We start from the raw sequence: 15,358 nt of genomic DNA on the forward strand, positions 1-15,358 counted from the left end.
AATTCGTTCAGTAGAAAATAGGCACACAATTTTATCTGTAAAGTCTTGATATTTAATGTATAGCAACATAAAAAAAGGTTGCTAACCAATAATACTAGCACATTTACATTTACATTCTGTAAAATAATAAATAAAATATCTATAAATACTCAAAAGCACACAAAATATATAGAACTGAAATAAAAAACGGTACATTTAACCTAATTGAAAAAAAAAAAAAATATATACATATATATACACCAATAAGTATTTTTTCTATTGTCATTATTATTTAGCATTAGCTAATCAGATATTTACACTTTGCCTTAGTTTGAGATTACGTTAAAATCTATTGCCAAAATATAGGTTATTTCCATTTTCAAAGTAGACATTATGTGACAAAATGTAAACAATAACCGAGATCTGGTTAAATATCCTCTTTATTTCTATCTACTGTGTGACTTCTGCAGCCTCCCACACACCGAACTAATGCAGTGTCGGTGATCTAACCCTTTGGCTGCCAGCGGCCACAGGCACTGTGGTGCCACACTTTGCCTAACAAGTTTTCTATTAATTTAAATGAAATGTGGAAATGTAAAATTTATATTAATGGCACTTTATATTAAGGCAACATAGATCCTGGCAGCTAAAGGGTTAAAGTGAGCAATAAAATATTTGTTTGGTCCAAAAATGCTTTTTCAAACTTCTTGCTAATAATCAGTGTTTTTCTGTATTGCTGCCAGTCCATATCCCGTAACATGTCATACAGGCAAATAACGTATCCTGACATCAACAAAATAGGTAAATGAAGCTAAGAATATAATACACATAGCACAAAATATATTTATATTGAAAAATGACATTCACCAGTCAGGTATATACTGCCTTTTTCTTTTTAAGCTTTTCACTGTCTACTTCCTTTATTCTCTATATCTTGTAGTTTTGCCCTTAGTATATTACACTGGCTATGTCATTTGTTGCTAATTTTTGGCTTTATGTTCCTTTAAAAGAAAAGCATAATACAATGATTGTCCCTTAATTTTAGTTACTTTCTCCATGTTTTACTCCAGTGACATTACATCTTGACATCAGTTTTAGCTCCTGTTTGGTCTTCCAAAGGTTCACGGCTGGGACGAGAGTCTGATCCGTAAATTTTACCTAATAGGGGTACAAAAGTTTCTAAGATCAAATTCAACCAGCCATAACCTTATACATTCTTTGGTAAAAAGTAAATTTTTTACATTTATACAATGTTTTACCAGAGAAACCAAATTACCCCACACAAAGTTTAGTGTTGACATTCATATACAGTATCAGATCTGTTTCGCAAAATGACTCCTGTTTTGCGTGCCATAGATATGAAAAGTAGTGTAGAATAACAGAAGGGAACATTTATGGGGAACAGTTATTAAAGTTTCCAAAGAAGTAGGCTTTATAAACGATATATATGCACTGGCATATATACCAGCATGGAAGCACCGGTGTCTCTTGACATTGTTTCCCATATAATTTAATCTTATGTAGTCAGCCCACTAGTGATAAAAACTAAGTCTGCATTGTTAATTTATCATCAGCAGACCAGAGAAACTAGAAAGTAAGAAGAGCCTTGAACAACATGGAAATGGGTAACCACTCCTGGTTGTCTTTGGGGATATTGGCAAGATACTAGTTGAAGTGATAGAGGGAAAACTTATTTTCTGATTTATAGCACAAAAAAAAAAGCTGGGTAAAAAGCTCTATATTAACTGCAAATAATATTAATAATGTAAATGGATATTAGATACGGGTCCGGAACCAAAATTCTTTCTAAATACAGTTCAAATGCACATAGTTCTCTGGTTGAATACAACACATGTATATCTCTGAGTGCAGTTCTGAATGTATTAACACTAGAGGGCCTCTGATGTGTCTTATGGCTAGAAGTTGACATCAAATATATGTGCAATGACTGATACCTGGCAGGGCCCCATTTCTTCTGCCTGCTCTCAGCAGCTGAACATTGTGTTTATGCTATGGCAGATTCACTGCTACAACTATGTTCCTATATATCAGGCTTAACACAATGCTGAAGTGCCAATAAGGGGAAATCTGACTTCAGAAAGTATTAAAAACTCTGTTTTAACCCATATGTTTTGTGCGTTATTTACTTTATGCTGAAAAAAAATGGTACTATCCACTTACCTCTTCAGTGTCCCATATTAAAGGCTGGCTACTCTTTTTCTGTTTGTTGTTTACAAGCTCCATCTGCTGTTCCTTAAATCTGGAGTGGAACCAGTTGCGAGCCTCTTCAAGATAAAGGCTGATCTAATGTAAGGGAGACATACTGAGAGACTAAATTGGCATCCTCACAAATATACAGCCTAGATACAGCATATAATGATAGAGAGAGTTTAAGCCACAGTATATAAACCACTGTACAGATATAAAATTACAGCATTAAACAATTCAAAGTAATATTCGAATGTACATACTACTCACTTGTTCAGATTCAGCACTAGCATCCCGCAGTTTCTGCTTCATTATCTCTTTTTCCTCTTGCAGTACTCGCACTTTCTCTTCCAGTCCCTGGAAAACAATGTCACAAAAAATGTGTGTGTAATAGAGAATCTATGCATCATACTTGCATGGATGCATAATAAAAAGTTTGCAATTATTACCTCACACTTATCATCAAGCTCTTTTCTGAGTTGCATCTCCTTCTCCAAATGACTGCACAGCAAAGAGTCCTGTTTTTTCTGAGAATCTGCCCGCAGACTGCTCACTTCAGCGAGAAACCCTTGAATACGTTGGGCCTACAGAAACAGAGATCAAAAATATGGATTTAAACACGTTTCTATCTTATTTAGAAGCTCACCGATGTCACCGGTCTTTTGCACGCACTTAATTACACCACACGGCTCTCAGACTCCTGAATGCTGGCAGCATTGTCACTGCAACATCCCCTTTATTATAGGTGCTTAGGCCCTAAATTGATCTAATTAATGTGGACATAAGCATTATTGTTGTAACTGTTGGGAATTTCTGGAAATATTTTCATTGATCTTCTCTCACCCACCTGTTCCTTATTCTGCTTCTCATATTCCTCCTTTACTTGTTCTAAGTGTTTCAGTTGAGTCTGCATCTCCTAAAAAAGAAAAAATAAGCCATATAAATACAAGGGGAAAAAATGCACCTTTTTAGGAACAGAATGCTCAGGTTCACATCTGGATCCATTTTATAAAGAATAGTGTACAGCACCTCTTTTTTTATTACTCTAGTATACAAACTAAAATTATTATAAATATCTCAATATATCACTAATATATTGCTCTGACACATCCTAAACAGCATGACATTCTTTTTTTCTGTCTCAAGTTAATGAGGGGTGAGAACACAGCTGGGGTCTCATGGTGTGCCTCAGCCCTTATACAATGCAAATTTCTTCTATCCTATTTTAGGTTGGTAGCTTAAATAAAACCCAGCTCTCAAACAGCAGCATAACTGGTGCCATTTTTTACCTTCACAGAATAATCTACACTTCTGGGAAACATTATCAAGGGGAAAAAAAAAGTATTTTAGTGCTTTTCAACATGATGGCACAACACTTACTAAGGAATACTGAATAATGTAAAGTGGTGTTGTTCACTGATGTACTTTGATCTGTAAACAAAAGGTAACCAGATTTGCCCAGTAGTATGTTCAGCAAATGATATTTGCTTACTGAGTGTCATTTTTAACATCTGTCTCACAACTGTTATTGAAACTGTAATCACTCTGCCCTTTACAAAATAATCAAAAGGTTTAAAAGAACAAGGAAAAAAGGCACTTTTGAGATAACTGTTTCTAAGATAATTCAGTGAGTAGAACCCAAAGAAGGGGACAGTTTAAAAAAACGTTTTAGTATTGAAATATAACATTTGCTGAAGGGAGGGAACCTACAGATCCCTCTCATATACACTCACATATGTTTGTCTGGAACATCTTTAAAGATGTAGATCAAGTTGTTTTTGTATTGTTATAGAATGCCATTTTCTCAATTTTTTTTCCTATTCTGCCTATTTTCAGGATTCAAATATACAGCCAAAACAAGTTCTCAGTGAGGATTCACTTTTATTGTTACTCTTCATTACTTATATTTCTGTTCAGGCTCTCTCCAATGAATATTAGAATATCTTATTGAAATCAATGCCTAGTTGCTTAATTAAATTGGAAATTGCTGAAATTCCAAACTGGAGAGCTGCTAACCTAATTGCTAAATCATTTTTAAAAAACTGTTTTGAGGGTTTACATTTCCTTTAAGAAATATTTGCAGGTCACCATGAATGCACTGCATGTTTGAGATTTATTCACGGATTATTTTGAACATCTAACTCTAATAACAAGGTATGTGAACAATCGGTAGCGGATTTCAATAAGGTTTCACATCTGTTTTTTCCCTACTGTCAATTACGTGTCCAGCTCCTCACTTTTTTTTTATTTTATCTTGAAGATATTTTACTTTACTTTATATTTTATGCAGAAATCCCATTTTGAACTTACTTGTATTTTTTCAGACTGTTTGTGACATGCCTTGATTTCTATGTGAGATGATAGCTCTGTTTTTAGGCTGTGGATCTGCTCCTTCTGTTCTACTGCTGATTTTTCCAGTGCAGACTGTCTATGTCGAAGTTCTCTGTTTGTTTGGGAAAGCTCTGCTGATTTTGCAGTAGCGCTGTCTAAGGCATTTCTTATCTATGGAGACATTTGAAGAAAAATGATTAGTTACTATAAATCTGCTTAAATTATCTGGGACCACTTTTCTGAGAAACAATGTATCTAAGTGCAATTGTAGCTTGTTATGATTTCTGGGCTCCCTGCCAAAAGCTACTTTTTAATTTAGTTTGTATCTTTTTTAGCATTCAGTGCAGGAGATCAAATGAGGGAAAATGAGGGACTTTTCAGTAAGAATTAGGGACGGCAGGTTGAGCTGCTAAAAAAAGGGGGCCTGTCCCACGGAAATCGGGACATTTGGGAGGTATGGCCTAAAATATCTATCAAATTGTGCACCATTCATTAGGGTTAGAACTCAATATAGATTTTACATATCCATGTATGACTTTGGCGGCCATTTACTAATGGTCAGATTTTTTTTCTCCGATTCAGATTTTTTAGCACATTTACTAACCCACGAACGGGCCGAATGCGTCCGATTGCGTTTTTTTCGTAATGATCGGTAATTTTGCAATGTTTTTCGCGATTTTTTTCGGCGTCTTTACGATTTTTGCGTAAAAACGCAAGTTTTTCGTAGCCATTACGAAAGTTGCGCAAAGTCGCGATTTTTTTTGTAGTGTTAAAACTTGCGCGAAACGTCGCGCCTTTTAAGTTTTAACGATACGAAAAAGGCGCGACTTTGCACGCAAGTGTTAACGCTACGAAAAAATCGCGACTTTGCTCAACTTTCGTAATGGCTACGAAAAACTCGCGTTTTTACGCAAAAATCGTAAAGACGCCGAAAAAATCGCAAAAAATACGAAAAAATCGCAAAATTACCGAAAAAGTCGCAAAATGTTCGTTTCCAATCGGAATTTTTCCAATTCGGATTCGAAATCGTGTCTTAGTAAATCAGCCCCTAAGGGGCCCATTTACTTACTCACGAACTGGCCGAATGCGTCCGATTGCGTTTTTTTCGTAATGATCGGTATTTTGCGATTTTTCGGCTAATTGTCACGACTTTTTCGTTGCCATTCCGAATGTTGTGCAAAATCTGGCGATTTTTTTCATAGCGTTAATACTTGCGCGAAAAGTCGCGACTTTTTCGCAGCTTTCGCGCCGAGTACGAAAGATTCGGATTCATTCAAGCTTCAGTATGGTGACTTTTCTTGGGCCAGGTTGGAGCTGCAGGGTGCCATTGAGTCCTATGGGAGGCTTCCAAAATCATGCTAAGTCTGAAAGTTTCGCCCGCCGTTTACGAGCACTCAATACAAAAAAGTCGCGACAAGATAAGAGCGCATCGTAATGGCTACGAAAAACTCGCGTTTTTTCGCACAAATCGTATTGGTAACGAAAAAGTCGCGACAATTTCCGCATAGTCGTAAAGGCGCCGAAAATTCGCAAAAAATACGAAAAAGTCGCAAAATGTTCATTTTCCAATCGGAATTTTCCCAATTCGGATTCGAATTCGTGTCTTAGTAAATGTGCCCCTAAAAGTCACAGAAAAAAAGTCACAACTTTTTCAAGATTTACTTGTCTAAACGGCTAAAAATCCAAATCGGACAATTTGAGAGCTAAAACTTGTCGAGATCACGTAGAAGTCACTGGCAGATGTCTCTTCCCTTCCTTGGCAACAAAAAAGCACTAGCACTCAGAGCTGCAGAGCGGTACAAGCCCTTTAAAAATCTTTATTGCGGAAGTGCAACGTTTCAGGGCAAAGTAAACCCTTTATCAAGCAATTACTTTTGCCCCGAAACGTTGCACCTCTGCAAAAATATTTTTAAAGGACTTGTCCCGTTCTGCAGCTCTGAGTGCCAGTGCTTTTTTGTTGCTATTGTGTCCTGGGCGGGTGCCGATTCCTCCAGCAGTGTGCACCGAGCGCAAAAAAAATTTTCTGGAGAGCTAAGGGTGTGCGAGGAAGGTCTCCTGTTCTTCTCTTCCCTTCCTTGGAGCATCCTTGTTTGGTTCGAAACTTTAGAGGTTTTTGGGTAGTGATTTTTTATGCGATGATTTGAAAAAGTAGAGGTTTCAGTGCAACAATTAGAAAAAGTTTTGCAACTTGTCTTCGACTTTTTCCTGCACGTACTTTTTTAGTAAATGTCAGACATTGGTGGAAAATCGTTTATTCAAATTTTTTTAAAAGAAAAAAAATGGGAAAAGTTAGAGTTTTAGTAAATCTGCCCCTAAATGTTTTCATAAACCCCTTAATGTCCAGACTGTTAGAAATACAGTTGATCAAATTCTTTAGAGGCCAACTGTAGTAGGATGTTCTGAATAATATATGTCTTGATTCATCCAGGAACTGATCTATATACAGTGCATCTGTGAGAGCTCCTGCAGTGTGTAGGTTCATGTGTGCATAGGAGAATGTTTTGACAGAACAGGCGCTGCTGCTGCTGCTGCTATTATTAGCATATTTGCATAAAAGAAGGTTTTTGTACAGTGGATACAGTGTGCATATGGGAATCCTATGTCAGAACAGAAGCACTGCTTCAGTAAATACAGTGGGCATAGGGGAGTGTTATGTCAGAAGAGAGGCACTGATTCGATGGGTACAGTGTGCATATGGGAATCTTGTGTAAGCACAAAGGGCACCTCTGCCATGGGCACATTTGTGATATGTCAGCCTATAAGTAAGTGCCCAATCAAGCACAAAATGATTATGCTACTTTTCATGTCCATATAAAAGTACAGGTATGGGACCTGTTATCCAGAATGCTCGGGACCTGGGGTTACTAAAAATCATTATAACATTAAATAAACCCAATAGGATTGCTTTTCACCAAATAAGAATTGTTTTTATCTTAGTTGGGATGCAGAGAAAAAGGAAATCATATTTAAAAGTTTAATTATTTGATTATAATGGAGATATTGCATTCCCGTAATTTGGAGCTTTCTGGATAATGGGTTTCCAGATAATGGGTCCTATACCTGAAATGACTTTTTATAACTTGTATTTACAGTATATCTATTTACTCTCTTGATAGGCTTGCAAATTTTTACAAATGATTCATTACATATGTCCTTTGGGGTTACATGTGAAAATTTCTCAATTTATACATAGCCAAATGGGCTGTCTTATTTGTTCTTTTTACTTTTATTTTGACACAATATATACACAGTAACTCTATTTGAATGTTAAGTCAGAACAAAGGCACTGTTTCATGTCTGCATAGTGTGAATAAAGGACTGATATTAGAATAGAGGCACTTCTGTTGTAAGTACACTTTTTTAACCACTGCAGTTTCTTTATATTTATTGTTTATAAATATGATTGCAGATATAAGCATTATTTTTGTTGCTTTTTGCACTGCTGGTTTGGTTCCTTTGAAACAATGTAGCATAATCCAGCCCTGCATGCTTCTTCACAGGTTTAATAATCTGCTATCTTCTGCTACAACGTTAGAACTGAAAGTGCAGAGAATAGAAAGGGGCAAACAGATGCTGTTTTCAGTAGAAGCTTGAAAATCTGTAATTAATGTATATTTGAAAGTTGCCTAGAATTGCAATTTTTTAATTGTGCTAAATGTGACATAAGCCCAAAAATAATATTTTTATTCCAACCTTCTCTTGCACTTTCTTACAGCATCTACTTGGGTCACTTGTCCTGCAATACACATAGAGCTTGCAGGGGTTTTATTGCTACTTACCTCTGTAAACTCCTTCCGTGATGCTCTTTTTAATGCTGTAAGATTAATCTGGTGCTGCTTTTTAAGGGCTGCCACCTTCTCTTCAAATATATGCGCTTTTTCTCTGGCACTTTCCTCAGTGTGAGCCCTGAAGTAAAAGCAAACAAATACTGTAACCCTAAAAGGTTCTTTATTATAGAGTTTGCCAAAAATTACCTGACATTGAAAACACTATTTTACTGTCAGGCAATTTTTCTCTTGTACTAACTGACATTTTTCAACATTTTGAAATCTTTTCGTTTCCTGTGCAGCATTTTTTACATATTTTTTTCAGGCCAGTATCAACTTTTTGACATTTTCCGTGCAATTGCCCTTCTGTAACAAGATCTATAGTTCTAAACATTGAAAACATAAGTATTTTTCATAGTATAGACAAATATAATGTAAGTCGTATGTCCCTAGATTCTAGATACAGTTTAGCACCTAGACCTGCTCTTTTTTTTTATTATAGTTGATCTCAGATTTCAAAACCCAAAAGTGGAAGCACTTTGCAAGGAAAAGTAAAGGTTCTGAGTTAAATAATTTAAAACACTATGAAAATACAAGTAGGTCACAGTGGATTTTGGCTTTCCAAATAACCAACAAATGCCCTATCATCACATTGCTCATAAGGCAATTCCATAACATGACTTCCAAAAAAACTTTTAATCATTGCAATCGTCTAATGTAGCTTGATTTTGCATTTTTCCTTAAAGGAAAACTATACCCTAGAATAAATACTTAACCAAAAGATAGTTTATATTATGTTAAGTGACCTATTAAAGAATCTCACCAAACTGGACTATATATATATTAGTAAATATTACCCTTTTACATCCTTTCCCTTGAGCCACCATTTAGTTATGGGCTGTATGAAAACAAAAGACTGGCCCTTGATTCTTAAAATGACAATTTTCTATTTAGGAGTACCCAATAGCACATTCTACTAAAATGGTTTATTTTGATGAAGTGGGGTTTTACATATGAGTTTTGTTTATGTAATATATTTTTTATAGAGATCTACATTGTTTAGGGATATAGTTCTCCTTTAAATGTTCTTGCTACAGAGATTTATGTACCTTAACCTGCCCATCTCTTCCATCTTACTCTGTAGTTTCCTTTTCAGTCCTTTCACATGGCCCTGTAAGATGAAATTCTCTTGTAGAGCTTGGTCCAGACTATGTGCAAGGGTGCGATTATCTTTGCAAGCTGCCTCTACTGCATGATGCAAAGACTCCAGCTGAGCAACAAATTTAAAAAAGGGAAACAAATTAAGCCAGTGGTTCTCAACCTTCCTAATGCCGCGACCCTTTAATACATTTCCTCATGTTGTGGTGATCCCCACAAAAAAGACCTGGTGCGCGAATTTTTGTGACCACGCCCACTTTGTGGCCACGCCCCAATTGCCACACCCCATTTTGAAAATAGTACCCACGATGGCCCAATAGACAGCACCCCCATACAGTGCCCCCCATACACAGTGCCTCATTTGCCCCCGTAAACAGTACCCCCCCATAGACAGTGCCCCCAATTGACCCCATAGACCATGCCCTCAATTGCCCCACAGACAGTAGCCCCCATAGAAAGTACCCTCCATACACAATGCCCCCATACACAGTGCCCCCCATACACAGTAGCCCTCCTTACACAGAGCCCCCCCATACACCGAGCCCCCCCCATACACCGAGCCCCCCCCATACACAGTAGCCCTCCTTACAGTGTCCCCCCATACAGTGCCCCCCATACACAGTACCCCCCCCAATTGCCCCCATAGAGAGTACCTGCAATAGAAAATTCCCCCACAGACTTCTTGCGGCTCCTGCTCCTTATTCGGCTCCTTGTACGGCGGCGACAGGACCTTTTATAAGGTTGCGCCCGTGCGTACGTGTGACGTCACACGTACGCACGGGCGCAACCTTATAAAAGGAACTGTCGCCGCCGTACGAGGAGCCGAATAAGAAGCAGGAGCCGCAAGAAGAGACGGTGCCGGAGCGGTCGGCTGCAGCCAGTGCGTCCCGCTGTCCCGGATTGTTTAATGAATGTTCTGCATTTCCGTAATGCGGGACATTCATTGAACAATCCGGGACAGCGGGACGCGCTGTAAAAACCGGGACTGTTGCGACCCCTGTGAAAGGGTCATTCGACCCCCAAAGGGGTCGCGACCCCCAGGTTGAGAACCGCTGAATTAAGCACTGTGAAATTAAGTACTTCATAATTGCTTATAAAAAGGTGACTTTAATAGGGAGGGGTAGTAAGGGAGTTAAGGGTAATGAATTTAGTAGGAATCAAGCATAATAATATCCTAATGCAGTAATCACCTCTGAAGTGTAGCAATATGGTAAAAACAGGTTGTACAGTGCACTGTGTCAGTTTAGCTATACAAAACCTTATGTAAGGAGCATGTAAGGAGTCATCTGAACTAGTGCATTCCTTCTAAATGTATGTAGATTACAGACCCATTCAAGGGAGAATCAAAGTGAATAAAATAATCAATTGTAATGTGAGCATCTTGGAACATAAAAAAATTATCTTCATGGGTCATAAGTAACTTCATTATGAAGTAACTGCACCAATGGATTGGACTAAGCAATACGGGTATTTAGCTCATTTTCAAAAAATGGGGCAGGTTGCAAAGTTCCCTGTTTTTTCCATGCTGTACCTTGCCTCAAATAAATGTGCATTCTGTGCCAGCACTTTGGTGTTCCATGATAAGCATGACAGCCAAGCTGGAAATACGGGTAGGCAGGAGATGCATGTGCCTAGGACCCAAGCTTGACGGGGGTGGGGGGAGGGTGCTGGGACCCTAAACAAATACCTCTGCTGCCTCCCCTAACTGTAGCCCTGCAAATCAGGATCTACAGGCAAGTGGTAAGGAGAGGGAAAGTTGGCAGCGGAATAAGCAGGAAAGGTGTTGCAAAACAGGGAGGTGATTGCAAGAGGTGTGGGGGTTAGTGCAAAGTGGTAGTAAAAAGACAACTTTAAGCTAGCAAATAATATATTCCAGAGAACCAGTGAAATGTATTACTAACTACTGAAGGACATTTTACTATCTTTTTCTTTATTTATAACACAAAATAGAAAGCATGAGGATAGAAACATAAGTGTCTGCAGAAAATTTCCTGGTGGTGGGGGGGAGTAGGTAAAAGTGGAGACTGAGAGGGCTATTAGACTTGAAAGAGAGACATAACCTATTTGTGAACATTCATGCAACAAAACTGTTACTGGAAGCCACAATAAGAAAAAGATGAGGGTAAAAGGAAAGATTATTTGAGCTAGATAGTACCTCTGCACGGATTTTATCTCTGAATTAAAAAGTGGTTTTTAAATCCCAGAATATAGTAGAACAACTTTCTCAGCATTCCCTTGTAGCGCATGAACATGAGAACGCTGGAATTAGCACCTGATTGCCATAAGTTACTTCCCAGGTGCAGTATTGCCCATTGTTGATAAATAAGCCTCACTGTGAGTTAATATTCAGCCTGCAGTTATGCTTTATAGAAGAATATATGTTGTAAAAATTGTTTTATCCATTGTTGCACTGTATCTTAAAGATGAATAGGGATAGAATTAGATCACTGTGTAAAATCCAGATTTGCAGCAAAATTGTGTTATGTAAGTTTCGATTTAACATACACATCTTCCCCATGTACCTGACCACGTTGTTGGATGTCAATAGAGAGAAGTCTGGTTTGGCACTCAGAAAGTTCAGCTTGTAGTCTCTGTATCTCTTTTTGACTTTGGGTTCTGAAAAGATGCATATGAAAAAGCAACTAGAAATTGAATGAGGAAAGAATTCAAATACGATAGATGTAGCCTTTCTAACAGGTTATGAGTTGTATATTTTTCATTGTGTAAAGCCAGACTAAGTAAAATTTTTTTGCTCTTAAAGAAACAGATTATTTATAATTTATTTATTACTTTTGTGTTTAATCACCCAAAAAGAGGCCTGAGTGGACTTGTTGGCATTATACTGTTGTCTTTAGCATAATCCTGTCTAAAGCTGACATTATAAGTCTTCCAATCAGGTGGTTGTCTTGCCTTGCTCCTCTGAAACCATGTTCCTAGCTACCCAAATGGTGACTCTGCCAAATGCACTGAATTGCACAAAAAAGTGATTTTTATTTATTTATTTATTTATTTATTTATTTTTGTACCAGAAAATTCAAGTTTCTAATTTGTGGCCGGGAAATAATAGCCAATCATGCCTAGACTAGTATTGTCTCAAGAAACTTGATATGAGACAATAGTCCCATGTCTCACTGGTTCAGCTTTTTGTAGCCATAGGTAGAGGGTTTTTTGGGATATAATACTGTGTATACAAAAGAGGAAGGAGCTGACAAGTCTACAAGGCACAATTGCCATTTTTTCCCCACAGTGAAGGGTTTTCCCACCAAGAATTTCCAGCATAATTGCGATCGCAAAGGGCGACTCGCTTGGCACTACTGCACTGCACCTACTGCACCTGCAGCTGATTCGGAAACATTATTTTGTGCAATTTGTTGCAAATTAGATGCAATTGCATGTTGCTTGATTTCCGGTGTTCTGCATGTGAGTAATGTCTTATTTGGATTCTTTAGGCGCAAGTGGGCTGTGCCTATTGAGACTGAATATGAAGAAAACCTTAGAGCTACTTCCTGGTCAGGAGGTGGCGGTAGCTCCAGGGTTCCCCATATGTCAATGGTCTCAGCAGCTCTCAGTTCAGAATGGAAGACAGGAGAAACAGAGTGGTGCCAATCACAACTATACAGAAATGCAAGGAGCATTTTACTCAAATACCTTTAATGAAAGTGGTTGTACATGTAACTGACTGCAGGGAAATTGCATGCAACTCCACTTGTGAAGGTCAATTAGTTTGTGATCTAAATGATATCCTAGTGTACTTTGCTGCAGTTCTCATCCCAATATGATTTTTTAACCTGCCCAACAGATATCTGGTCGAGATATCTCAGGATGGAAGGTCCATACATGGGCAGATAAGCTGCCGACTCTTAAATCTGCCCATGTATGGCCAGCTTAACATTAACTACAGTGGTACAATACCTATCCTTTAGCAGCCCTGCAATCTCACAGTCTTTCCTTCCAAGTTCTGTCTGTAATTTCTCAAGGTCTTGCTGAAGCTGTGTATGGGAAGACAGTACTTTCTCCAGTGTACTTGATATTCTGTTCCTTTCCTCTCGTATATCACAAATCTGCTGCATAGATATTCTCTGTATATATAAGAGGAAAGAAGAAATCAGCTATATAATAGTTAGGTCAAATGCATCATTTAAATATAAATCACTAGCGCCATAAATTAATTGTTTGCATGGCACTGTGGTTCCAGTTAGTTACGAAAGAAAAGCTAGAGCATGAGTGCTCCTGGCTTGGGATGTGTATCACATACAGTAATTTCTCTAGATAATGCCTGGCAGTTTACACTGTATACTACTGTGTAACCATATTTCTAAAATACTATTTGGTTAATTTATTCAAGGTCTAACAGTGTGACTTATTGTACTGTAAGGAGCCATAAATCCATCTACTGTTATTACCAAGGTGTTTTAAATAAGAAAGATACAATTAAGTTGAAAAAGTATTTTACTACTTATACTCCCTTGCCACCCATACATAGAACTTCTTAAGCCCAACATTACAACAATCCATATAAATATAAGTGTAAATATATATAAAAAATATTATGGAGGACATAAATGACAGATACCAAGATTTTTTACTTACATTTTGCTTCTCTCTTTCTTCCGCAGCTTCTAAAAGTGTTCTTAGCTTTTTTTCCTCTTTCAGTGCTTCGTCTTTAGCCTTAACAGCTAGTTTAAAGTCATTCTCCTTACGCAGAAGAAAACTTTGAGTCTGAAATGTGGGTAGGATAAAAAAAATAAGGAACTGGAGCCCATTACAACAGGGTTTTCATACGTTATATGATATACATAATTCCATAGGAGCACTGTAAGGTTTAAATTATCTGGACAACCTTGTCACACAGCAGCTAGGGAAATGTTAGTATTTGGCCAAAATACCTGCTTGAGTTTGGATTCCATCCTTTGCAGCTGAATTCGACATGAGCCTAAATCTCTGTTTACCTGGGAAAATCCCAAAGTCATCATTACAAACAATCAATATATTTGGTAATAGAATTTTAAAAAGTCTTACAAGTGTGGATTACCTGAGTGTACTTTGTTTCAAGAGCAGTGTTGAGCTTACAGAGCTGAGAGTTTTCTGACTGGGCATCACAGATAGATTGCAACTCTGACTTTAACTGTGTTACTGTGCTCTGTGGAAAGCCATACTAATAACGGTAAGTAAGCTGAACACAAACACCTGAATATAAATGGTAACTTCAGCAAAAGGGAACAATTTAAAATTATTATGTTGGGGTGCAATGAGGCTAACAACTGTCTGTATGACAGTGCATACAGACAAACACAAGGCAAAATCAAGTATCCTCTGCGCTCACACATATCATTATATTAAGACCAGTCCAAGCCAGGGATGACCTACACCATTGGCCAGCTAGAACCAGGGGTGCTATTGCCATGAGGCGAGTTGAGAATAATGCCTCAGACAGCAGCGCCCCCAAAGTTACCAGGGTCGGCAAAAAGTCACTTCTGGTAACTTTAAGAGCCAAATTTCAGGTTTTTAAAATGGAAATTTGGCTCTGCTAGTGCAGAGACTGCAATTCCGCTCTCTACATTAGTAATGCGCCCCCCAGACCCCCTCTGGCGCTGTTAAGGTAAGCGAGGGGGGGGGGGCGCATTAGAACCCTAAGCTCACCCCAGTTAAATGATTCTTAGCCCATGAGTTTTTACCTAGTTCATCGCTCTGTACTGAAAAACAGTTTTTCTAAACACATCTCCAAAAACAAACCTTTATTATAGTTTTTTACAAGAGAAGGTGATCACATTTACCTGTAATTTCCCTTTTTCATATGCCAGCTTATTTTTGCTGTCCATCAGTTCATGAATTAACACTTCAACCTGACTCTGAGCATTCTGGAGATAAAAAAATAATAATTATGTATATCACTGAAGCAGAGCAGCTGAGGTGTC

At 37.9% G+C, this 15,358-nt stretch overlaps 1 protein-coding gene across 3 annotated transcripts in view; it reads right to left on the reverse strand.

Annotated features, from left to right (window-relative positions):
* Window positions 1-31: 31 nt before the first annotated feature.
* The window catches only part of ccdc150 (coiled-coil domain containing 150), a 38,575-nt gene continuing 23,248 nt past the window's right edge, over window positions 32-15,358 (reverse strand). For 2 of the 3 annotated variants that reach the window (XM_018094407.2, XM_031902398.1), the window contains exons 15-28: window positions 15,218-15,301; window positions 14,476-14,583; window positions 14,330-14,392; window positions 14,034-14,162; window positions 13,356-13,522; window positions 11,966-12,059; window positions 9,395-9,555; window positions 8,298-8,424; window positions 4,498-4,689; window positions 3,035-3,103; window positions 2,637-2,771; window positions 2,458-2,544; window positions 2,161-2,283; window positions 32-1,137 (exon numbers count right to left, since the gene is read on the reverse strand). In XM_018094407.2, the coding sequence (XP_017949896.2) occupies window positions 1,021-1,137; window positions 2,161-2,283; window positions 2,458-2,544; window positions 2,637-2,771; window positions 3,035-3,103; window positions 4,498-4,689; window positions 8,298-8,424; window positions 9,395-9,555; window positions 11,966-12,059; window positions 13,356-13,522; window positions 14,034-14,162; window positions 14,330-14,392; window positions 14,476-14,583; window positions 15,218-15,301 (1,656 nt within the window). In that variant the 3' untranslated portion in view covers window positions 32-1,020. The remainder of the gene's footprint in view (window positions 1,138-2,160; window positions 2,284-2,457; window positions 2,545-2,636; window positions 2,772-3,034; window positions 3,104-4,497; window positions 4,690-8,297; window positions 8,425-9,394; window positions 9,556-11,965; window positions 12,060-13,355; window positions 13,523-14,033; window positions 14,163-14,329; window positions 14,393-14,475; window positions 14,584-15,217; window positions 15,302-15,358) is intronic. The other variant, XM_031902399.1, reaches the window with a different exon arrangement.

Source organism: Xenopus tropicalis, chromosome 5 (genome assembly GCF_000004195.4).
Source record: "Xenopus tropicalis strain Nigerian chromosome 5, UCB_Xtro_10.0, whole genome shotgun sequence".
Lineage (NCBI taxonomy): Eukaryota > Metazoa > Chordata > Amphibia > Anura > Pipidae > Xenopus > Xenopus tropicalis.